Source organism: Nothobranchius furzeri, chromosome 1, assembly GCF_043380555.1.
Source record: "Nothobranchius furzeri strain GRZ-AD chromosome 1, NfurGRZ-RIMD1, whole genome shotgun sequence".
NCBI classification, from domain to species: Eukaryota; Metazoa; Chordata; class Actinopteri; order Cyprinodontiformes; family Nothobranchiidae; genus Nothobranchius; species Nothobranchius furzeri.
The window spans coordinates 42,668,866-42,694,297 of NC_091741.1; the positions used below are offsets into that span (position 1 = coordinate 42,668,866).

The following is a 25,432-nucleotide window of genomic DNA, read 5'->3' on the forward strand; positions in this document are numbered from 1 at the left end:
GCAGCCCGCGCAGCAGATAAGCGCCGCTGCGATCTGAGATGCGCAGAGCTGCCGCTGGGGAGAACCGGGTGGAAAGGTTTCCATCCCAGAGCTCCACAAGCCGGCAGCCCGCGCATCAGACAGAGATGCGCCGAGCTGCGGGGAGGGGAGAAACGGGTGGAAAACATCGGTCTCCCGAGAGCTCCACAAGCCGATAGTTGGAACCCAGCTCTACCAACATGTTATATTTCAACCCATTTTCTAAAGTGCAGCATTATGTTAAATGCACTGGGTTTTACCCTATTACATTTAAATTTCATGGTTAAACAGTACATGTTAAAATCTAAGCTCAGCTCGGCAGTGACCTAAAATACATAAATATAATTTTACTTACTGAAAAAAATGAAGTGGAGACTACTTGGACGCTCTATTAGTGCAATTAATGCCACAGCAAGTCATTTTGTCCAACAATTGCACAAAAAATATCCAAACAAGAATACACAAACACAGAGACTCAAAATCCCGGAGCAGTTTCCAAGCCAGACCGAGGCTCTACTGAGGCCTTTCCACGGAGCTAGCTCTGTGGTCACGTGGGTTTGATGCTCATTAATTATACAGAATTTTAGGCTTTTAATACACTTAAACAGAAGAGTGAGAAAAAATGCACCCCCCTGAGTTGTCATGAGTGTAAAATAGATCATTTAAACCAAAAACATGCTTTGGTACCAGGCTGTAAACATGTTTATTTCTGCTGTGAAATTGGTATTTTTAACATGGGAGTCAATGAGGATTTGCTCGCTTCTGACACCAGCCCCTAGTGGATGAGGGTGGAACTGCAATTTTTGCTACTTCCGGGTTGGACTCAATTTTAGAGCTCCGTTGTGGGGGCTTGGATGTATCAAATGTTCTTCCTCCTTTTATCCACGCCTGTATTGGGATCATTTATGTCTACTTAGACTTTTTATTCATTTTTTTTTTGTTCCCATCGTTGTTCTTCTTCAGCTTTTTGAAGCATTTCTTTTCTGGTCACAGACTTCCTGGGCAGAACGGAGCATCTTCGGGTCACAGCACCATCATTTGTTTCCTAGTGTGCTCAGACTATTGATTGTGACACGGATGCTCTAGGCAAATGTCGGCCGCGTTTACTCTGATTAATTAAAAAGTCCCTCACGTCACGGCGCCTCGAGGTGCACGCTCGCTCTGTCGATTCCAGCAGAGCGTTAAAACTTGGAAATCGGTTTGTCTGCGGCACAGTTTACGCCAAGGGAGAACAGGTGATGTCTTAACTTTCATTCACGGTGAGCGATCACACGGGGCTCTAGCTTTTGGGCTGCTCTTTAGCAATCAATGCAAAGAATTTAGCACAATTTGTCTCGTTCTTCGACTAAAAGGGGCTTTAACGGTCTGCTGCACACATTTTATGGCTGTTTAATAGGCGGAGCTTTGCAAATAAGGAATCACTTAAGCACAAATGTATTTTTTTAATCAGATTTCTTGTTGTCTGGAGCAGCTCTCTCCAAAGAGCTTGACAATTTTTCTGCCCTTGAGTGTTTTTATTGTCAGAGCTGATAATACTGTTTGTTACATTTCTGTTTCCAGTTGCCCAGGACCTGTAGGAGCCTAAAAGTCTATATTTAGTAATGTAATGAGCCTGGATGTGGAGTTCTTTCATGTGGGAGCTTGTATTCATCTTCTTGGTTTTATCTGCAGCTCAGTGTCCTCCTGCAAAAAGCTCCAGTAACCCATAAAAGACAAACATTTTCACCACTTGTCATCCGCTTTTTTTCCGACTTGAAAGGCAGATGAGACGTTATCTGAGGTGATGTTTATCCGTGGAAAGCGTTTACGGCTGTTGGTGGGATGAGAGGAGAGCCCGTGCAGATGTAGAGATGTTCACTGGAAATGCTGATGCCTTCATGAGCATTTGGACCATATTGTTAATTTGAAGTTTCTTTCACCGGATCGTTAACATAAAACAAATGCTCTTTCTGAAACAGATAGTTGAACACAAACTCTCACTTGAAATTAGAATCCGACTCTAATTTATTTAGTTTTCAGCATTCATAAGGCTGCAGATCGGATTGTTTTTTTTCCTCATTCTTTTCAGTTAATTAGCTCGTATATCTCCGTTCCTCTGTTAGCATTCAGATCCACCCACCACACTGTGTCTCTTGATGTTAGCTCCTTGTTTCGCTAGATTTTCATGTGGTTTTCAAACAGAGTGTTGGCTTTTACCAAAGGCTCGTTTGTTCTTCATGGGGTAAAAAGAATTAAAGGGCCATGAAAAAGTATGTTGTCCCCTTTACCAAGTCCTTGCTTTTTGTCACACTTAACCCTCAGGCGTCACTTTAATTTACTATACTCTAGTGGCCTTGGAGGACAAAAACTTCCGCTCGTAAAAGCGGTTATAAAAAATATCTACGTTTTTATTTTTTTGCATTTTTTAACTGATCTGTTAGACAACTTTCGTCCTGCTCAAATCTATAAAAACTTTAATAATTTTGAGGATTTTAACCCTTCAGCTCTGCCAGTTTGATCACTCAATGTCGTGGCTGTAATTTATGAAAAACAAACGCACAAAGAGAGTTGTCTATTATATTTTTTACAAATCAAACGGCCTGTATTTGCATGGTGCCGTCTAAAGGTTCTACAACCCACCCAAGGTGCTTCACAACACATTCAGTCATTCACCCATTCACACGCTGGTGGGGCTGAGCTTGAACCTGCAACCTTCTGATTACTTCACCACCTGCTCTACCTTAGTGGCTCAGGCGGGAAAAGTTTGCACATTTCTTTAGATCTTCTGCTGTTTGTATTGAAGTCAAAAGGTCAACTTGACTTCGGACAAGTGAACAAAGCAGAGTTTTACTCTCTTGCTGGATTTCAAAGTGTAGAAAACAACAACAATCAGTATGTTTATGCACTTGGCTGGAGCCCAGTGTGTGCTGGAGCAGGTCCTGGTCCATCTGGAGTAAAACTAACACTAAAACAGGGGTCACCAACCGAGTGCCCACAGGTCTTTTCTCCAGATAGCACAACAAGTGTATGCAGTCTCCTATGCAGTGGTCCTTTTAAAACAAAATCTTAGTTAACTGCGATTAAAATGCTTTGAAATCTGATCTTGAGGTTCATCTTCTCCGTCCTCCCATTTCTGTGATCATTATGTCTAATGTTCCGATTAGTAAACATTCCCCTCATGTCTGATTCCTTCTCCCGTCAGGTGATGTCATCGTCTACATAAATGACGTCTGCGTCCTCGGCACCACCCACGCCGATGTGGTTAAACTCTTCCAGTCCGTGCCCATCGGCCAGAGCGTGACCCTGGTGCTCTGTCGTGGTTACCCTTTACCGTACGACCCAGAGGACGCCGCCAACACCAACAACAACACCACCACCATCATCTCCCCGTTAGGCATCATGGAGCAGCGGCCCATCATGGTGAACGGCAGGACGGGCTACGATAACTACCTGGACTATCTCACCCGAACGGCTCGCTTCGTCACAGACCCCGGTCAGGACCAGGTCAGCTCCCCGCAGCAGCTCCTCACCTCTCACCCAGGTGACACCCACCTAGACGGGTCGCTTCCTGCCACCAGCGGCACCACGCCCCCTGACAGCATCTCCATGGCGTCTTCAGGGGCCACCCAGGGGGAGCTGCTGACTCTGACCATGGTGAAGGGCGTGGATGGTTTTGGCTTCACCATCGCGGACAGTGCCACGGGCCAGCGGGTGAAACAGGTCCTGGAACCACAAGGCTGCCCTGGCCTGTGCGAGGGCGACCTGATCGTGGAGATTAACAAGCAGCCCGTGCAGGGGTTCGCTCACACGCAGGTGGTGGATCTGCTCAAGGAGTGTGCTGTTGGAGCCGAGACCAGCCTGGTGGTTCAGAGGGGCGGGACAGGTAAGACCAGATCCTGCAGGTTTGCATCCTACTGTATCGCTTTGTTTCTCCTTCGTTAGGAGCTACCAGAGGTGGAAAGAGTACAAAAATTTCCTACTTAAGTAAAAGTACCAATACTTTGATAATTTTTTACTCAATTACAAGCAAAAGTACTTGCCTAAATTTTTACTCAAGTAAAAGTAAAAAGTATCGTAAACAAAATGTACTCAAAGTAAAAGTTACTTAGTTACATTTTTGTCAGCGTAAGGATGGCTACATCTAAGTAGTGCTAAATCACAACGCCAGTTCACAATTCGCTCGTGTGTGCGCACACACACACACACACACACACACGGTTTAGACGTGGCGCTCATGCAGGCGTCTCTTTCCGTTCCAACGCTGCTACACTAATATTTTTAATTTATTAAGCCTATAATTTATTTTTACTCAGTAACGGAGATGATTTAAAATGTAGCGAATTACAATTCTTTTTAAAAAACTTACTCAAGTAAAAGTAAAAGTACAGCTTTTAAAAACGACTTAAAAAGTATAAATATACAAAAAAGCTACTCAATTACAGTAACTTGAGTAAATGTAGTTCGTTACTTTCCACCTCTGGGAGCTACATATGTGTGCGCGCTTCGGTTCGGTTGGTGTGAAAAAGCAGTTATTCAGTCCTACGAGGAACAACAATGGCTCGCCGATGCACATCTCCTCTCAGTGGCCTTCGTCTCCTCTTTACGCTCATCTTCCTGAGTCCAGCTTCCTGCTGCTGATGCTCTTCTGTCCCTTGTCAGTCCTCCCGTCACTCAACGATGCAGTCTAGTTGAACAGTTTTTGGTGTTTCAGTTTTGTCATCTCTGTCTCTTATGGATGAGCAATTTTCTAAGCCTAGATTACCAGAAGCCTCAAATTTGAGCAGGTCAAAGTTTCCCTTTTTTCCCAGAAAATTTGGTGTCTGCACCAGTTTGTGTTCTGCCAGATCCTCAGGTAACCGTTCTCTTGTCCTTGTGAGTTGTGCTCAAAGCCAGAAGCTGTCGGATTAGTGTTGCTGAATGAAAGGAAACGAGGAAGCGTTGTTTCCCTTAACGTCTGAAGAACTCGATTGACGGGACGTAAGTCGTGCGTAACCCCGCTGTGATCTTCCTACAAGCTGAGATTCTCACCGAGTCATCGGGGTGGTGCGTCTGCCACCGACGACTCAGCCCAAGCTGTGAAGCTCAAGATAAAGACGTCTGATTAAATCTCTAATGTGTTTTTGTCAAATTTAAATGTTGTCAAAGTGACTCGTCTATTTGTTTTTACCTGCTTTTTGCTCTGGTTTGAATCTGTGAACTTTAAGCGTTCGCAGCTGACGCTAGAAGCAGAAACCAAATGCTGCTGCTGCTTTTGTGTGTTGTGTAATGTCGCATAATGCCAACTGCCCGGGTGCCACAGACACCTCCGAGAATCACCCGCAAAGGTCAGCGGCGTCCTATGAATAAATTCTCGGCCATTTGTTTCTTTATTAGGCAAAGAGATGAGGGTGCAAGCAGAGAGGAGGCCAAACATCTGTAATTCTTTTACGCTTTTGCTCGCATTCATCTTCATTTGTTTGTTCCTGCTGACGGCAAAAACAAAGGCTCCCGTTTCCCAAAGCGGCTCGTTGTTGTTTAAAGGCTGAAACAACCTTCATGTCTGTGCTGCGTTTGACTCTAATGTTCTGAATGTGATGCCGCGTCACTTCTGTTTGTGTTGTTTGTCTTTGCTTTCATCGGCGGGGGAGGGGGTCAAAAGTGCGTCTGCCTGTACAGGAGCATAACTGCATCAGTCGAAGGTGTCAACGGGAATAAAACAAAGGAAAGGTGCAGGAAAAGTGACGTTCGGGACGCCGTGGGTCCCTCAAGAGTGCTTTTTAGATTTAACCGTGAGAACACTTTAAGCTCATTAAGATCAAAGACTCTGGAGCCTTTGGGGGGGGTTGTAATTCTTGTGTTTGAGCAACACATTCTCACACCCTAAGCGTCAAAAACAAACGCTTGGTCAGCCACCCTCCACGTCAGACCCCAGACGCCAAAAGTGCCCTTTTTTGTTACTTATGTGCGAAAAGGGGTTTTTCCCTTTTGTAACAGCAGATCCCAATGCAGCGTAAAACTGACGTGATTAAATATCCGCTGATGCGGCACAGAACCAGCTCAGTTAACCGCACCTAAACCTTAACGTTTCACTATTTATAACCTTCCCCTCTCCCTCATCCTAACCTTAACCCTCTTGCTACCTAAAACGTTACTCTCACTGTGATAAAGCGTCTGTTTCCCGTGCATTCTGACTCTGACAGTCAGAGTCTTACTGTCAATTTTCATATTTGCCGCCCAAGAGGAACGTTAGAACATACCATCTGGCGAGGGGGAGGTTACAAATACCCTCTACTTTTAACCTCCACCTTGGTAGTTGAAACCTCCCCCTCGCGTTGGCTCGGTCCAAACTCGACCAATGACGAGGCGGCTCCCGCCGTTAACTTCATAGAGCCGGCTTTTAGAGCGATTGACACATCACTCACGTGTTCGCTAGCAAGATGGTTAAGGTTAGGATAGGGGTGATGGGAAGGTTAAATAAGAGGATAAGGTTAGGGTGAGGTACAATGAGCTTGTTTGGTGCCCTGGCTGCGGACATCCCATCGCGTCAGTGTAACGCTGCATTGGGATCTGCAGTCAAATAAGGTGAAAATCCCTTTTCGCACATAAGTAAAGAAAAAGGGCACTTCTTACGTCAGGGGTCTGACGTGGAGGGTGGCTGACCAAGAGTTTGTTTTTGACACGCTGGGAGTGAGAATGTGTTGGTATGAGCTCTTCTTGTGTTGAAGATAAACAAGAAGTAATGGGGCTAGGCTAGAAACACTGAAGCAGTCATTCATCTGGAAAAGCTGAGCTGCTCAGGTTTTTAGAGACGTGTTGTTGACTCTTACCTTATGGAGGGGGGGCTGCCCATTGATATAATGTTTCTGTAGCAGAAAGCATTCATGGTTTTGAACCACTCTGCAGAAGTGTCTGTGTTTTGGTCTCCAAGACAGCGAAGACGCTGACATTCGTTTGGCTCTTCTGCAGCAAAACTGTTTAAACTTTTCTTTCTCTTGAGCTGAAAAGACTCTCAGAAAGAGAAGATTATGATCTGAGTCCAGTCCGGCCCGTTTTCTCTGAGATGGGGAGATTTAGGAGCTCGTTGAAAGACCGCTCTTCTGCTTGAATGATCGTTATTTTAAAAGATAAAATGCTTCAATACACAAAAAGCTGCAAATAGGAAAGGAGATGTTCAGATATTATAGTTCTGTGTATTGGTTAAAGGGTGGATCACCACCATATAAGCTATTTCACTTCTCCAAATGAAGCGGTTTCTGTTTTTGTTTTTCTAGTTGGAGATGTAATTTTAGAAATGGTGGATTTCGGAAAAATAAACACTAAAGAAAATTACTTAGGAGGGAAATAGATGCTGGTGGTAAAATATGAATATCATTTGGAAGAGTTTCCGAAACATTCCTGAGCGTTTTCTGCAGAGTTGGTGGTATGTTGTTGCAAATTTCTTTCTGCAAGACGACTTCTGTGCAGGTCTGCAATTATTTTGCAAATGGAAAAAAATTGCAAACAATCTGAGACATCATTGAGACATACGTGACAAGACTGTATAGAATAGATGGTTTAACCCTCCCACTGTCTTTATGGGTGACCCTGAGGTGGTGCTCGCCCCTGCCATGTGGACCTCAAAAAATAAACCATCAATCCTGCTCAGTGGTCAGCTTTCCTCGCGGGGTCACAACCATTAGGACAGTGGGAGGGCTAAGTCTGTCTGAATGTGTTGCAGCTTCTAAATAGCCCATGTGATTGTGCTATGAATAAAAAGTGTTTAATATAAATCTAATTTGTCATTTGAAGTAAAAATTTGCTATTTTTCTCTTGAGTTCAGATGTTGGTTAAATCTGTAAAGTGGAAACGAGCAACAGAAAAAATGACTGTGTCAGAAACGGTTTGTTTTTCTGGCTTTCAAAATAAAATGTATAAAAAATTAATGCTAAATTTATATTTTTCCTAAAATAGTAACTGAGTTCATTCTGATTAAATTAGTTTTTCTAATTATCGTAAACGTGTTAACATAAGTGGGATTTGGATTTTTAAAAACAGCTGCGGTAAAATCTCACACTTCTACAGAATTTAGGTACTAAATTGACCCCGAAAATTCCTTTAAGATTCTCTGCAAAAGTCCCCCCTCAACAATAAAAATCATGAACTCTAAATAATTAGCCAGACCATTACCCGTCCTTACAAAGCCGTCACTCTGCAGCTGAAATGATGCGCTCCTCTTTAACAGTCATTGCACCAATGGCCTGGTGCCACAATTTTAACCAGGTGTTGTTAACATAATCGTCTTTTTTTATCATGCAAATAAAACCACCATTTCTTTTTTATTTACACACACACACACACATACACACACACACACACACACACACACACACACACACACACACACACACACACACAAGGCATGACAGCTTTTATGCCTTCTTAATTCCCATTTTCACAAACTCCCACAAAAACCGTTACGGCCTTTTTATGGTGTAGTTACTATGGCAACGCAGTCCTAATGTCCAGCCTGGATGATCTGAAACGACCGTTGAGATGAAGAGGGTCCAGAGATCTGAGATTCAGACACTGGAGCTCGCTTTTATTGCAGGTTTTTGGTGGTTGTGAGTCAAATTGGAAAAAGAAAAACCAAGGTGGAACAATAAGATGCAGAGGAAAGATATTCCTACGCCGAGTGAGTTTCCAAAAAAAAAAGAGTCATCATCACTTCTGCAAAGGTTGTTTTGCTTGGCTTGGTGTTGTCATGGATACAGAGAGCAGCTGAGTGGAAATGTGACTTTTTAGCTTCAGTAATCCTGTTCACAACCAGGGATTATCTGCCTCAAAAACAGCATTATTTAAGGAAAAGTGTCTCCTTTTGCAAAGCAGGACTTTTGTTTTTACATTCTGCATCAAGTGGATGCGATTCAAAACTAAAGTCTGGAGCTCTACTAAATATTCATGCGTTGTTCCAGAGCAGGTCGTGTTCTTCATCCATCAGCAGATGGTTCGCTATGAAGCTGATCGAAGCTAGAATGAGCGTGTGTGGGGAAAAAAGAGAACCAGCGAGGGTTTTTTTAGTGTTCATGGGGGGATCACTTGTTTGTGGTGTGCCTCAAGGATCCATGTTGGGTCCTTTTTTAATTTCTGTGCTATTCGTCTAAGATGACCTGTCTTTCTGATGGACTCATTCCTGATCCTGTCCATCCTCATCATTCCCAAAGGTAACCACAACATCTAGAGCTCTGCAACCTCCATTCTGTCTCCTGTCTTGTCCCCGTGGACACTGTCTCTATACCAGACAACATGGCTGGTCTCACTATTGTCATCTAGACCTTTCCGTTCATTCTTGTTGAAAGTCTTTTATCACATCATTATGACATTGGATGTTTGGGTGGATGGGTGTTTGGATGGAAAGATGGATGGATGAATGGTATTTTCTCCAAAAAGCCTACAGGTTTAAAATGTACTTCCTTACTTTGATCTTTAGAGTTTATTTTATGTTTATTTGATCATATTTTGCTGAGTTCTGTTCTGGGGGACGGTGGATGTCTTTGCTCAGGAGCACTGATTTGATCTGGTGTTGTAAAGAAGGAGCTGAAAGGCAAAACTCTAAATTCACAGGCCCATCTATTCTCACAAGAATTGAACTGTGACCAATAGAGCATTATCCCAGATATCTGCAGCTCAGCTTTAAAGAAAGTGAGGAGTTCAAGCAAGATCGAAATGAAATCCTTTGAGGTGTTAAGTCCCACTAGTGGAAGACCCCTGGAAAGACACAGACCCTACCGATCCTGTTCTGGGAACACCAGTTTCTCAGTGGCCTAGTGGTAGAGTGTCCGTCCTGAGACTGGGAGATCAGGGGTTCGATTCCTGGTCGGGTCATACCAAAGACTTTGAAAAAATGGGACACAATGCCTCTCTGCTTGACACTCAGCATTAAGGGGTTGGATTGGGGGGTTAAACCACCAAATAGTTCCCGAGCGCGGCTGTGTCTGCAGCTCACCGCTCCCCCAGGGGATGGGTCAAATGCGGAGAACAAATTTCGTACACACACCTGTGTGTGTGACAACTAATGGGATTTTAACTTTAACCTGCACCTTCAGGAAGTGCTGCTGAGCGACGCTCTGAACCTGTTACTCCTCTCACCAAACCCTGGATAAGTGGAAGAAACTGGACAAAAGAAGTTTTCTTTCTTTCTTTATTTTTTCATGTTTGTTTTCAAACCCACTTTGGTGTCTTTGAATGTTTTGTAGAAAAAACGCCACTGATATGAAATGTAATAGTTATTGCTCAAAGAACTTAGTCATCAACGGTTTTATATTCCAGGCAGAATGGCCCATTAGTTCATCGTTTAGAAATTAGGCTCAAATCTTCCAGTCAATTAAATCTCTGCTGATAATACAAGTTATGATATTTAGCCACCCTGAAACTTTTGTGACACTGCAGCTCTTTTTGCCCATCAAACAGGCCCTCTTTCTCTCATTACCAGTAATTATTGAACCTCTGTGTGTGCATGCATGTGTGTGCATGGCTAACTGCCTCATTAGTGGCTACCCCAAACCTTTAACAACCTGCGTCCACGCTGCAGCACCGACAGAGATGCAGGCCTGCAATTAGCAGCAGAGGCTGCAGTCCTTGTTCGTGCACGCTCCGCGATTTAGCTTCTGATCCAACGTTCATCCACACGGCTGCACACCCACTCACTCACTCACAAATGCTGAGTCACATGGTTGGATTCACACACCTACACCTTCCCAACCAGCACTGGCATATAGCCTCAGTCCTCACTCTGCCCAGAGCAAACCGTGAATCAGCTGTCTGAGTTGACCTTTCACCTGATTTGTCCCGAGGCTTCTGGGAAAACTCGGCAGGCCCCTTGTGAAGGTTCTGTCCTATAAGGACTTCTCGACTGACTGAGCCTCCTCCGGCCCCTCAGGGAGTCGGGGTGTAACTAGACAGTGATTCATCACTGTGTGCAAGGTGGTTGGAAACAAAAGAGGAAAACAGAAGGAGGAGAAGGAAGAGCGAGTGAGTGATGAGTTGGGCCCTCTGCCAGCAGATCAGACTTGTCAGCTTCATTCACACTTGCAGATTTCTCCACACAAGTTCTAAAACGGAGGAGGGGCTTGCCAGGGATCGATATCCAGTCTTTAGCTGCCCAGGATGGACGTGCAGAGGTTCTGTGCATGGAGGGTATGATGGAGCTGCTTGTGTGTCGGGTTATTTATCAGAATTAGATCACAGAGCTAAAAGTTGTGCTGAACATCTCTTTTTTTGTGTGTTGGAAGGAGAAAAGTTATTAACCGGTCTCCTCTCAGATAAATCAGGCATTGCTGTTTGGTTTTTATTAGGATGAAGTGATGACTCATGCATATTCAGCTGAACTTATGAACAATTTGTTTTTTCTCCAAGACACAAAAGCACTGATTATTTTTAACAGCAATAATCTGTTTTCTGCCCAGATGTGGCAAAAAATGAATTGAAGAAACATTTGATTGATCTTTCTTTAGTAGCCTCCGTTCTTTCTGTCTCCCGGTTCATAAATCACACAAATTCTGATCTTTTTTCTGTTTCCTTTTGTGCTGCAGTGGGATTTTTTTTAACCCTTTTAAGATGAGTTCTGCATTTATTCGTGTGATTCATTCACAAAAGCCTTCAGCAACAATCAGTTCTCTTGATTATGTGTTTTTACGTTCAGAAAGATTTTTTTGTTTTCTTTCAGACTTTCAGTCAAATATACCTGACCATGAGAGCATTCTTTAATTTTCAAGAACAAAATAAGCTGAAGAAAACCTGTTAGACCTTAGAAAGACAGATGAACTATCTGTAAATACAGGAATTCACTGTGTTTACACGTTGGATCACACATGGGACTGAGTTATCAGAGTGAAGGATGCGGGCAGCAGAGGGCGACGTCGTCCTTTACTGCCTGCACATAAACGGAAGTGACGCCACAAACAGCTTGCGGCTCTGACGAAGGCGGAAGTTTCGGCCGAAACATGTTAGCCGAAGAAAAAACAAGATGATACAGGAATATATTTTTCAGCTAATGGTAAGAGTTTTGTTTGTGTTAAATATTTCCGTGTCAAGCTCTGATGCCCGATAATCAGATTTATTTGCCGTCTCTCTTAGATTCAACTAAAAGTTGGAGCCATCCGGGTCTTTTGCAGGCTGCTGGTAACAAAGATCCTTTAGAAAATGGGATGTTTGCTGGTTCTGCTCTAAAGTTTAGGAGCTTTTTCGTGTCAGAGTTAAGTGACTGCATGAGGCAGATAATGAAAACGGTTATGTCGTACTACTGCTGATGAAAACAGCTTCAGCGAGGCTGACGTCTCAAGATTTACAGTTAAGACACAATCGGTCATACACTGTGTGACTTTTCCACCCGTAGCATTCAGTTCCATCTCAGACTTTATGACTTCTTCACAGAGCAACGTTCCCACGCTGCACGTGTGATAGCAGCAAGACGGGGTGGGGGGGACAAGGCTTGGGCGGTATCCAAACTTTGATGCCGTCTATCTTCCTCCACTTTTTTACCATGGTGTACGGTATTACCGGGACTCATTTAAAAATGATGACGTACGGTTCAAGTGGAATTACCAAACTGTTGGCTTGGACCTTCATCGTTCAGAAACTGAATAACAAACACTATTACTAAAACAATAACAACATAACACACATAATATTAACTTCTTTTTTTTTTAAAAGCAGCTTATAAAAGATTTTTCGCCTGAAAAAGCTCCGGCTCGCTCCTGTGCCGACAGAGCCTGCATCTTTCGCGTTCATCTTTTGTTTACAAATATTACCTCATCAGTGTTTACCGGTTCTCCTTTTTTGCTTTCTTTGAAAACAAAATACTCCTAAACTGCACAAGTTGTGCTCTTTTAAGACACCAAGTCACTCTGTGTGCGAGTTGCTATTTTTTCCCCGTCCCTCTCCATGCGTCTCCTCCGTGATGACATCACGTTCATAAACCTTATGGAACATCTCCAAAAGTTGGACAAAACATTTGAAACTATTTAAACAAAACTGAAAATTCAACCATGCATCTGTTTTATACTTTAAATGACTTTTATGTATATTTTTTATTTTTATTTTTTCTATCCTTATTTCGTACGTGCACTGCTTTGTTTTCATGACTATGTTGAAACGGATACTGTTGCTTTTTTTAACACTGGGTGCATACGGTATTACCGTAATACCGCCCAAGCCTAGGGGGGGACACCAATTTGGGAAGAGGGTGGGTATGAAGGGTAAAATATGAGACTTGACAGGAATATTTATTAGTAGTTGTTGTATTTGTATTATTATTAGTAGTAGTATTAGTTTTGTATTATTACTTATAGTAATAGTAGTGTAGATTAGTAGTGGCAGAAGTGGTTATTGTTGTATTAGTATTAACCGTTAATGAATCAGTTTGGAACATTGTTTAACTGTCTTTTTATTATTATTTATAGTAGTACTAGAAGTATTAGTAATAGTAGAAGTATTTCTGTTATTTTTGTTATTAGTAGTAGTAGTAGTAGTAGTAATGGTAGTAGAATTTGTATTAATATTAGTAGAAGTAGTAGTAGTTGTTAAATTATTATTATTATTAGTAGTAGTAGTAGTAGTAGTAGTAGTGGTCGTAGAATTTGTATTATTATTAGTAGTAGTAGTAGCAGTAGTAGTAGTAGTAGTAGTAGTAGAAGTATTTCTATTATTTTTGTTAGTTGTAGTAGTAATGGTTGTAGAATTTGTATTATTATTATTAGTAGTAGTAGTAGTAGTAGTAGTTGTATTATTATTAGTAGTAGTAGTAGTAGTGGGTTTTGTTGTTGTTGTTTTGTTGTTGTTGTATTATTAATAGTAATAGTAGTAGTGGTTGTTGTTGTTGTTGTCTTTTATTGTTGTATTATTATTATTAGTAGTAGTAGTAGTGGTAGTAACCAGTAATGGAATGACTTTGGAACATTGTCCAACTGTCTCAGGGACAGTAACTAAGTTAGGTTCAACTGGAGCTGAGCCGACAGATCTGATAAGCATTCAGGAGCATTCAGCACCATGGACAGCTCACCCACCCACCCACCCACCCATCTCTCTCTCTCTCTCTCTCTCTCTCTCTCTCTCTCTCTCTCTCTCTCTCTCTCTCTCTCTCTCTCTCTCTCTCTCTCTCTCTCTCTCTCTCTCTCTGCCTCTCTCTCTCTCTCTCTCTCTCTCTCTCTCTCTCTCTCTCTCTCTCTCTCTCTCTCTCTGCCTCTCTCTGCCTCTCTCTCTCTCTCTCTCTCTGCCTCTCTCTGCCTCTCTCTCTCTCTGCCTCTGCCTCCTGGCTGCGTTCACACACATGACACACACACACACACACCCTACTAACTGTCCGGTATGCCTGAGTTAACCGTGACTTTACCCTGTGGATCACCTCGGTCAGTGATGCCTGATACTTCTGTTCTCTTCTGTCTTTCTCTGTTCTCTACCATCAAGCGCTGTTGTTCGCTCCGTCCTTCACACCGACTCAAATGTCTAGAAAATCTTTTTATTGACTGACCTTCTCACAGAGGAGAAGCAGGAATACTGTCTCTCAGTCATTCTGTGTTGTTCTGAGCTGGTCTACCCCGTCACACTGAGTGAAAAATAGAGTTTTTAAAATGCTGCTGTAACTCTTTCAGGCCTGTAAACCCTTCTTGGCTCGTGATTACTGAGAGATTGTGGAAAACATTTAGCTTTTGTTGGCTTCCATGCTGTCACAGTTCCAGTGGCGTTTCAGAGGGATGAATCTTTTCACAGTGTCGTTGGAGTCAGGCCAGGATGGGACTGGGAAGGCTGGTGCATAATTCCAGCAGTCATCCCCATATTTTGATTCTTTTATTTGCATATGTGTGTTGCTTCTCGAAGGGGGAGATGGTGGCAGCACTTAAATGACAAAACAAAAAATAAAAAAAACAACACTGGTTGTGTTGTTTAACGCCTTGGAGGGTTGTTCAACCAAACTAAGGCGCTGTACAAATACAGGCCATTTACTATCAATATTACTGACAATGTTTATAAAATTCATTAAAAATAAGTTATTTTCAAATAAATTTCCAAAATATTCTTGGTTCATTATGGGGTCATGAGCAATTAGTTTTTGTCATTTTATTGTTTCTAAATTAAATATCTTTTAATTAAGAAAATAAGTTCAGATTCATAAATAAACTGACCGAAACAAAAACTTTATTATAAAATCCATATTTGATCTAAAGATTATCAAAAATAATCTATACATCAACAGTATATTATGACTAACATAATTACTTGATAAAGTCCCTATATTTAATATATTTCAACAAAAACTGAGTTTCATTTCATGACTTACTGATCAAAAGGTTTTTTTAAAAATCCTGAAAAATCCATAAATAATTATTTTTAGGATTTTTTTCTAATTTGAACTTTTAAATGATCGTAAACCACGCCCACTTTGATCGATCATTACCATATTGATATTGTAGTCCTAAGACTCTATAATGATGACAACCACTGAGTTTCACGCAGATCCAATTAGCCAGTTCAGCAGTATAAATTCTTCCTATTTATAGCGCCCCCTATTGTTGAATCAAGTTAAAAATCAACATTTACACTTCAATTGACCTTAGGTACGGTTGTTATGAACAGCTTTAAAAAATGTCAAAATCTTTTAAAGTTATACTAAAAAAACATTTTCATTCCAAAAAAATTTATTTAAAAAGTCATATTTCCAAAAACAAATCAAATATCAAAAATCCGTCCACATCGTTTGATCAGCCGCTCTTCCCCTCTTGTCAGGCAAAGTTTTTACTTGATTGTGTTTGACAGCCGGGAGGAGTTAACAAAAGTACATTTGACTTATTTTGCAAATTTCTACAAATTTGCATAAGTTAAAAAAAATTTTTTGAAATACGCATCTAAATTTGACTGTTCCATCTTTTAGTTCTTTTTAAAACACAGAAAGGTTTTATTTACCTGCAATGTTTCGAAACGTTTCAGGCAAATTCCCACGCACCCTCCAGGATCCCCCTAAGGGTATAGAGCTGGTCCAGTGTTCGACGGCCTGGACGAAAACCACATTGCTCCTCCTGAATCTGAGGTTCAACAATCCGATGGACCCTCCTCTCCAGAACCCCTGAATAGACCTTACCAGGAAGGCTCAGGAGTGTGGTCCCCCTGTAGTTGGAACACACCCTGTGGTCCCCCTTTTTAAATAAGGGGACCACCACCCCGGTCTGCCAGTCCAGTGGGACTGCCCCTGAATAATAATAATAAATAATGAAAAATCCGTACAAAAACAATAGGGTTCCAGTGCCCGTTGGGCTTGGAACCCTAATAAAGTAGAGAAAAAGTGCTGTTAAAGATTTTTCTCCTCCATCAGATAGATTTGTGTTTGTTGTGCTATAAACAGGAGAAATGTGTTGAATGCCTTTGGAAAGGTCATCCCAAGATGGATGGGAAAGCAAAGGGAGGCGGTGTAACCTTTACCTGCAGTACAAAGTGAACCCACTTAAGTGAAAGCCGCAGCGTTTACCTACAAGCTTCTGATTTCTAGAGGTCCCGACATATTGGAGATTGATTCATGACGAATGTTCTTTCGGTGACGCGACCGCAGAAAACCCGTTTTACAGGTTGCTGATGTCTGAGCTTCAGGTTGGAGATGAACGGTGCACCACACGTGTGCCGCCGGCCCTCGGTCACATAAATCTCTTTGTCCTGTGACCCTGTGGTACAAAACAACATGATAAAAGCTAGAAAAACTCTAGAAAACACAATAAAAGTCAACAACAAACCCAATCTGAAGATTTTTGGAGTTTTTCTTTATTGTTTATTAGCTTTCTGTTCCTTTGCAAATATTTAGTTGAATTTTGTATTTTCCATAAATATTTTTGTTTCTTACTTGTCCTTTTTAATGTAGCTGTGTTTCATTTCTCTTATGTTTTCTATTCTTTTGTCAGTTTTCTAAAAAAGAAAAACATTTTCACTCAACCTTAGAATCTGTTTTTATGGCTGTTTTATTCATTTTTTCAATAAGCTGCTCAAAAACCTGAAACCCAGGGCAGCACATGCCACCCTTGGAATCTGATTGGCCACCCCAGGTGCCACCACTCTAATTAACCTTTAAATAGGCTTTTCATTGTCCACAAAAGGCTTGGGGGTAAAACAAAAAAAAGTATAACCATTGGTGCCACCCCTGCACAAAGTTGTGCCTCACCTGGGCCACCCCATTTGAAAAGATCTGGACACGCCACTGCTGAAACCTGCTATATTTATAGCAGTAAGTGGTTTAGAGCAGCAGCACGTTTCTAACCCCGGCTTTCCACGGGAGCCGTCAGCAGCACGTTCCTGCAGCAGCACGTCATAGCTGCTGATAGGAACCGCTGTGGTCAACAGAACCTTTTCCACCGGAGCCGTCAGCAGCGCGAGTCGGCCGCGTCTCAGGAGCAGCATGTTGCGGCCCTTACGCGCCGGTTCTATTTTCTACGTGCGACGCCTCTGAAACGGGTCAAGTTCGACATTTTTGGGGAAGGAAAGACAGGAAATCGGACGCGGAAATGGAGAGAAGCTCCCGAGATTTTCAGAATAAAGAACGTACTGCCTTCTGGTTGCTTTACTTTTAAAAAACAGTTACTAAATGTGCGGCCCCGTGAGAAGTTATCACCTAGCTAGCGGTCTCCTTTGTTTTTCAGGTCCGTATTGGCGATTATAAAACGGACAGAACATAAAACACAAACCACGTTGTAGTTTTCTCCTGCTTGTTGTTGTGTTTACTGACGAAGGCACTCGTGTGACTTTGTGCTCTGTCGGTGACAGCTGCTCCCCTGCTGCTTCGCGTCTCGTGGGAAGGGCCAAGCAGCAGCTTACGCGAGCAAGACGTGCTGCTGACGGCTCTGGTGGAAACCCGGGGTAACTCTGCATGACTCGGTGTTTCTTTAGGCTACGTGGTGACCACTCACGTTTCTATCAAAAACACCTGAAAATGAAACCATAATAGCTCATCTGGTCATTTTAATGTTAAAAGCATAAAAGTCGGATGCAGTGAAAGAAATTATTAAATGCATGATGCAAACATGTGAAAAAATATATTAACAATATTGTTGATACAAGAGTTCCAAAATAGTTTTATTCAAAATAATTTTGTCTCTAAATGCTCTAAAACGTTTAACAGCCAAAGACATTTGTTTGAAAACTGGCTAAATTAAAATATTTAACATTTTTTGATGCTAGTGGACACAGCTTAAATTAACATGTCCACTTGGTCACATTATTTTCAGTCTTTTTGTCCACGTCTGCATATAAGCATTAGTCTTTAGCTGGACGTTTCAATATGAAAACACCGCTGTGGAGTTGAACAAAGATAAATAAAGTTTCTTGAGCTTTTATCAGAATCCAATTTTTGATCTGGAGGATGTTGAAGCCTCACGGTGGCTTTTAGTGTTAGGATTTTAAATTAACCTGAATTTATGTCGTTAGTAAAACACAAGAAGTCATTAATCAGCTCTAGGATTAAATTATCTTTGTCTGCGTCATATTTTCCTAGGTCCTCTAGAGACCATCCACATTATTATTATCATCTTTTTTTTGTTTTCTGTGTGATTCTGTTGTTTTCATCCATCATTTTCTTTTAGCCTAAGCATGTTTTGTTCTCAACATTACAGGTCACCATTCACCCTGGAAGACAACGAAGCAGGTAACATAAATCATCCATAAAATAACTGGATTATCTGATTTATAGTTGTCACCCTGTCCTTTGGCTGCTGTCTAGTCTTTGTCTGACTCACCTTTCCGTTCTCAAACCTTCTTTATTGTTTCAAAGGAGTTTTATTGATAAATAATAAATAAATACAAATAAAAAGCTTTCTTTGCTTTGCCAGAATATTATTCTTCATCTTGTCCAGCAATTTCCTCTCAGTATTCTCTGAAAAAACTCCATCCTCCAAATGCTCTCCTGAATCCAACACACACTGTGATAGAGAGAGAGAGAGAGAGAGAGAGAGAGAGAGAGAGAGAGAGAGAGAGAGAGAGAGAGAGAGAGAGAGAGAGAGAGAGAGAGAGAGAGAGAGAGAGAGAGAGAGAGAGAGAGAGAGAGAGAGAGAGAGAGAGAGAGAGAGAGAGAGAGAGAGAGAGAGAGAGAGAGAGAGAGAGAGAGAGAGAGAGAGAGAGAGAGAGAGAGAGAGAGAGAGAGAGAGAGAGAGAGAGAGAGAGAGAGAGAGAGAGAGAATCAAGCCAGCGCCATCCTCACCAGTCCCTCGACCTAGATCCCAGTTCATCCCAGTATCCAAACAAGAAAACATCAGACGAGAGCTAAAACAAACTATCTCCAACATCTCTATGTAGCACACAGCTTTTTATCTCTTCAACTTTTTAATTCATCAGATGCTCACACACACACACACACACACACCAGAGTTCAGTGAGTTCAGGTGTCATTTATTACAGGAAGCCTTCCAGCTCAGAAGTATGGAGCCATTCAACCAACAATGTGAGAGAAAGCTGACTGTCACGTGATCTCAGACTCAGCCTGAAGCTTCTTACAGCCACAACATCTAAAGTTATTGTAGAGAAGACTCGCCACCCATCAACCTTGTGTCTGTAACTCTTCTGCACCTGTCCTCGGGTACTCTAGGAGCTCTGTGGCACCTCAACATGCATTATGTCCAACTTCAGTCTCACTTTGATGACGGCAATGTCTCCTAGCCTTTAGCTTTGGGACAGCAGTAGCTAGAGCGGGTTGTCCAGTCATCGGAAGGTTGCAAGTTCAATCCCAGCTCCCCCCAGAGAATGCTGCTGTTGTGCCCTTGGGTCAGACACTTAACCTGCCTTGCCTGCTGGTGGTGGTCGGAGGGACCGGTGGTGCCAGTGTTCAGCAAGCCTCGCCTCTGTCAGTGCGCCCCAGGGCAGCTGTGGCTACATCGTAGCTCATCACCACTAGTGTGTGAATGACTGTGATGTGAAGTGCCTTGGGGGGTTGTAGAACCCTAAGAAGGCGCTAAACAAATACATGTAAGTTCATGTTTTTACTGTTGTGGGGTTTTAAATGCTAAAAGGAAGGTAACAACATTTTTAAGTAGCAGCTGCTCAGCGCTGCATAAATAGTGTTTTATTGATTTTAACACCATCTCCAAAAGCACCGCTAACATCCTGACCAATGGATCCTCTGCTCAGCTGTCATTTAACCATGAAGCATCTGAGTCTTTATGTTTTTAATCTCAGAACATCCCGGGCCAGACCCAGGCCCAGTTTTCTCTGTGAAGTTTTCAGTCAAACTCACCGTCTCAGTTTCAGAGAGCTTGTCGCTCCCACCGAGCCGCTCTCTGTCACTTTCTGACATGTCAGAATGCATCGCCTCCACTTTGTGTTCGGTGCCGTGGCGTGACTCATGCGGCCGAGCTTATTGAGCTCTAAAACGCTGACTGACTGGTGTCAAAACTGCCGCCGCAAACACTTCATCACATTAGAAATATGTATTTAAATGGTTCAAAGTAACATACTGACTGGTTATTTTAGTGTGGTTTTTATTTTTTATTGTAAGGTTTCTGCAGAATCTGACATTTCAAAATAAAAGCATCTTAGTAATATGTAATAAATTTAAATTTTGTTTTTATCCACACAAACTAAGTGTGCAGGACTAATTTCATTTCACGCTGAAAGGAGACTGCCCCTCCTTGACACACACACAAAGTTTCAGTCTAATGTTGGATTTCAAAATAAAAGTCTCCAAGAGTCTAAAATAGACACACACACACAAAAATGAAAATTATAACAAACTTATTTATTTTATTTTAAAAATCTTAAATTGTAAAAGACAAATTCTGAATCTGAGTAGAAATTTTATTCAAGTTTCAGCAAAATGTGAAGAATTTCATAATTTTTCATATGTTCAATTTTGACTATATAAAACCTGTATGTATCTCCTATAAAATCTAATTTCTTACTTGCAATAAACCAGTCAGAGTATGGGTGATGCATTTCAAAACAAAAGCTCCTCAAGTCATTTGTAGACTAATTTTATCTAAATTTATTCAAATTAAATCTTGAGCTGCAGCAGGCTAACTTCAGTATGTTTACATAATGAAGGTGGTTCCAAACACACCCACATCACCCCACTTCTCCTCCAGCTTCACTGGCTGCCAGTCAACTTCAGGGTTCATTTCAAGATCCTGGTTCTGGTCTATAGGGCCTTACATGGACAAGCACCATCTTACATTGGTGATCTTCTTAGTCCCTACACCCCCAGCAGGTCTCTGAGGTCCAGTGATCAAAGCCTACTGGTTGTGCAGCACCAGGCTAAAGACCAAAGGTGATAGATCATTTGCTGCTGTATCCCCCAGACTCTGGAACTCTCTCCCCCTGAGCCTGAGATCAGTGGACTCAGTGGTCTCCTTTAAAAAGCAGCTGAAGACTCAGTTGTTCAAGCTGGCTTTTGTATGACCTTCTTCACCACTCTCTCTTTATTCTGCTCTCCCCACCTATTCCACCTTCCTCAGGATCCACTGATTTCCCTCTTTCCTGTTCACTCTCTCTTAACTTTTTTTTATAACAATCGCCTATTTTTGCTCATTTTAAATATCTATTTTTAAAACATTTTCTAAATGCTTTTTTATATTTTTACATTTTTGTTTTTGTGAAGCGCCTCATGATCTTTATCTTCTATTTTTCCATCTATAGAAATGATACTTTCTTCTTCTACATGCATTCCTCAAAGTTGGATCTGGTTTATATTTCTGAGATTTTTTGAGGTTTTATTGTCGAATAAAAATCGAAACAAACAAACAATGCACCAACAGTTATTTGAGTTAGAGACGCTCAAACGTTCCATCAAATCAAAACATCAGAATAACATCTCAGCTTCTAATTTCTTTAAAAAGGGCAAGTCACCCCCTACCAGAGTCTTACTCAACTCCCACTTCCTGTTTGAATAATGCAACAAATACTGTTGCCTGGCAGACCGAGAGGGCGGAGCCTAGGGATGGGTACCTTTGACATTTGAATCAATTCAGTACTAATTCCCGGTACCTAGGAATCGATACCGGTACTTAACGGTACCACTTTTAGATTTTTTGAGTGTTTTAATATTTTAATTCTCTTTTATAATTAAATATATATTTTTCTCAATATATAACCATATTTGATAAATATCACGATAAATAACATACAACTGTTTGTATTTTAACATCGTCCTTGTAGTTTTATAAGTTGATAATTAAACTGAAGCAAACATCTTTACTGTGAACTAAATTTACTGTGTATCTTCATTCCTTTTACCGTCTTTTTTCATTGATTTTTCCTACTGGGAAGTTAGAATTTCCGAGGAGAAAGCGAACGCACCATTAGCTGATAACAATGGTGGCAATGGAAGCTAATTTATCAAGCTAACGTTATCTTAAACAGTTTATTTAGCTGCTGGAGCAGATTAAAACGATGATGCCTCACACTTAGATCGTTGTCGCTGGTTTCATCTTCACCCAATCACCCGTCGCATTTAGTAAAGTGAAGCCAAACTTTAGAGCACGTTCATGTTCTTCTAGTCGGAAATTTGGAGTTCCGAAGAGAAAGCGAACGCACCAGTAGCGGAACGGAAGCTAACATATCAAGCTAACGTTATCTTAAACATTTTATTTACCTACCGGAGCAGATTAAGATGAGGAGGTCTCACTTAGATCGTTGTCGCTGGTTTCATCATCACCCAGTTACCCATCACATTTAGTGAAGTGGACCCAAGCTTTAGCGTGCGTTCTTTCTACCATGCTGCTCTGTTTACAACTGGCTCGCAGCGACCGACGTAACGCTCTTGCGCATGCACAGCTGTCTAGGCAAGTTCTCGTTACGAAGGACGGGTACCGAAACGAGGCACCGTTACAAATGACGTGAATCGGTGCTCAGTCGGTACTATGGAATTCGGTCAGTACCTTAAAAAGTACCGAATTCTGTACCCAACGCTAGTGGAGCCACTAACAAATGCATTAACACAAGTGCCCACAACAACATCATGACATCGTAATGCACCAGCTGACTTCATAGAGTACCTCTTAGCCAATAGCAATGCCAGGTTTAAATTCAAATACAGTGTAGAGTTTTTACCTGACAACAGCACAACACTGACAGTTTTTGGCCGAATATTTAAATTTTAACTAAGATGCACTAAAGTGCCAATTTATTGACTGCATGTGTCTACAGCAACAATTAGACACTCATTTATATAGTTTATTAGCAAAAAAGTTGATTTGGGGGTGACTTGCTCTTTAACTTTTCTTTTGAACCAAAACTCCTCTTAAACTTTTCCTTCATCCGGTCATTCAGGGAGCAGAATCAGACCTGTCGAGTTCTGGATGTCTTCACCCTGATCTAATTCACGTTAAAATGAGCCGCAGATTTAGACATGACTGATCTTGAATGTTTCTGGGCTCGTCTAGTTTTAGGCTTAACTGACTCAAAGTTACCTTGTAAACTTTAGTCTGATTTATTTCATTAAATGGAATAGTTAAATATTTCTTCTGACCAAGATTACCAACAAAATCAACCAAATTCTGGAAAATGGATGTCTTTATTTTTTTTTCACTCAATATTTTAGAGATAATAAAATTAACCAAACTTCTATTGAATTTGAAAGATCTGAGTTTCACAAAAACGTGTTCCCACATTTTCCAGAAGCATAATCCTTCGTCCCTTCCCACCAGTTAGGCAAAACATTAAAACCACCTGCTGAACATACTGTAGGCCTCCCTGATCAGAGGGCACTGGCAGTAGCTGCTAAAGGTTTTCTGCAGGATCTGGATTGTTTTTATTTGAATTAACGAGTTTGCAAACCACCTGGAAACAGTTTTTATCATGTTGTATGTGCTATTCTGTGTAATAACTTGACTATAAAGCTGTTAAATGGATCTTCAGCTTGTGGTGACACACATTTGTTGCCTTTTAGACAAATCCAAATGATAAATGTGATGCTTCTATGCATCACGTGTGTCCTAAACCTTTGATGGTTCTGGTGTTTTTAAGTCTCTGGGGGCTAGTGAGCAGCCAGATCTCTCTGTAATTCATGTTTTAGTGCCTTTTTTTTTGGAAGCGGAGCTAAAAATCGAGCATCAACTGTGTGGAAACGCGGAAAGAGAAGTACTGACCCCTCATGCCGCTGTGCTTTACAGGTTTTGGAGCAGTGGGAGTCCCAGCTGGACCGGAGCGGCCCTGCTCAGACCAGCATGTCCGCTCCCGCTCTCCCCCACCTCGCCCCCTTCCCACCACACCATCTTCTCAGGGCCTCAGTGCCAGACTCCGAGGCCTTGGCTAACCCAGCCCCATATGACCTTTTTGAGAAGTCCATGGCTCTCTATGAGAGTAGGCGTAAGTACCAGAGCTGCTGTGCAGGTGAAGATTCACACCAACCCACGAGGAGAAGACGATCTGTGCTTGTGTTTACAAGACTCCTCGGGTCTTTCTGTCACAGGAAAACGCACAAAAAGATAACCTCAAATCACCTGATATCTTTTCTACCAACTCAAAAACGTCTTTACACCCAGATGCCGTCTCCTTACAGAACCTGAAGCGTGTCCACGAGTAAACATTCCATTCACTTACTGATGTTTTACTGTCCAGACATATAAAAGTGTAATATTCCCATTTTATGCTATAAAAATACAGAAAAATCTTCTTTTTTATGTTATCAGCAGAAAATGTCAAAAATGAATCCTTAGGTCAGTTTAAAGCTTAAGAAATAAATAATACAACATTTTAAATATTAAATTTAAAAATACAGAAAGACTGGAAACAGATACATCAACCTGTTGAAGTTTCAGAAGCAGCTGATTAGGATCTCTCTATTCTGGGAATTTTCAGACTTCCTCCGATCAGGTAGCAGGAAAAACCTAGTGGTGTTTGCATCCTCGTGCAGGAAATTTGAGGGCTGCAGGGGTGTTGGCAAGGTGTGAACTTCAGTGTTAAAGCTTGGAAATTGGACGTGCAACAATCCTGCAGTCGTCTTGCTTCTCTTGTTTTTTCTTAACCAGCATGAACGATTTATTCATTGAAATGGTTGTACTTCATACTGTTGTCTCTTCTGAGTTTTCTGTTGCGGACTTCCAGGATTTTATTGTGCATGATGAGACTTACGGGAGAAAAGGGGCTCCAGGCAGATTTGTTAGAAACGCTCCAGTTGTTGTTCTCACTGGTTAGGGTGAAGCAGGTTGTGACCTTTAATAGATCAGCACAACTCTCTAGGTGTGTTGGTGTGGATGTTGCCGCGAGCAAACAATGTCAACGCCGGATAAAGCCGGTGTTATGGAGCGGATTTGAGTCGTGTTTGTGTAAATATCTCATAAAAGACTGGATGGATTTTAATGAAACTTTCAGAAGTCTATCATCGTACAAACACCTGCTCAGTTCAAGATGGCCACCACAGCTGCTTTAGATTTCACCCACAAAAATGGCCATAAATCCATAACTATACGGATATTGAGCCTCCATTTCTTGTGCTTGCTGCTGAGAGTCATGTGCTAGAACGTCC

At 41.7% G+C, this 25,432-nt stretch overlaps 1 protein-coding gene across 10 annotated transcripts in view; it reads left to right on the top strand.

The window, feature by feature from the left end:
• The window catches only part of magi2a (membrane associated guanylate kinase, WW and PDZ domain containing 2a), a 376,696-nt gene that overhangs the window by 321,225 nt on the left and 30,039 nt on the right, over nt 1-25,432 (top strand). For 9 of the 10 annotated variants that reach the window (XM_070548124.1, XM_070548106.1, XM_070548075.1 and 6 more), the window contains 3 exons: nt 3,200-3,880; nt 18,594-18,625; nt 24,078-24,273. In XM_070548124.1, coding sequence (XP_070404225.1) covers nt 3,200-3,880; nt 18,594-18,625; nt 24,078-24,273 — 909 coding nt within the window. The remainder of the gene's footprint in view (nt 1-3,199; nt 3,881-18,593; nt 18,626-24,077; nt 24,274-25,432) is intronic. The other variant, XM_070548092.1, reaches the window with a different exon arrangement.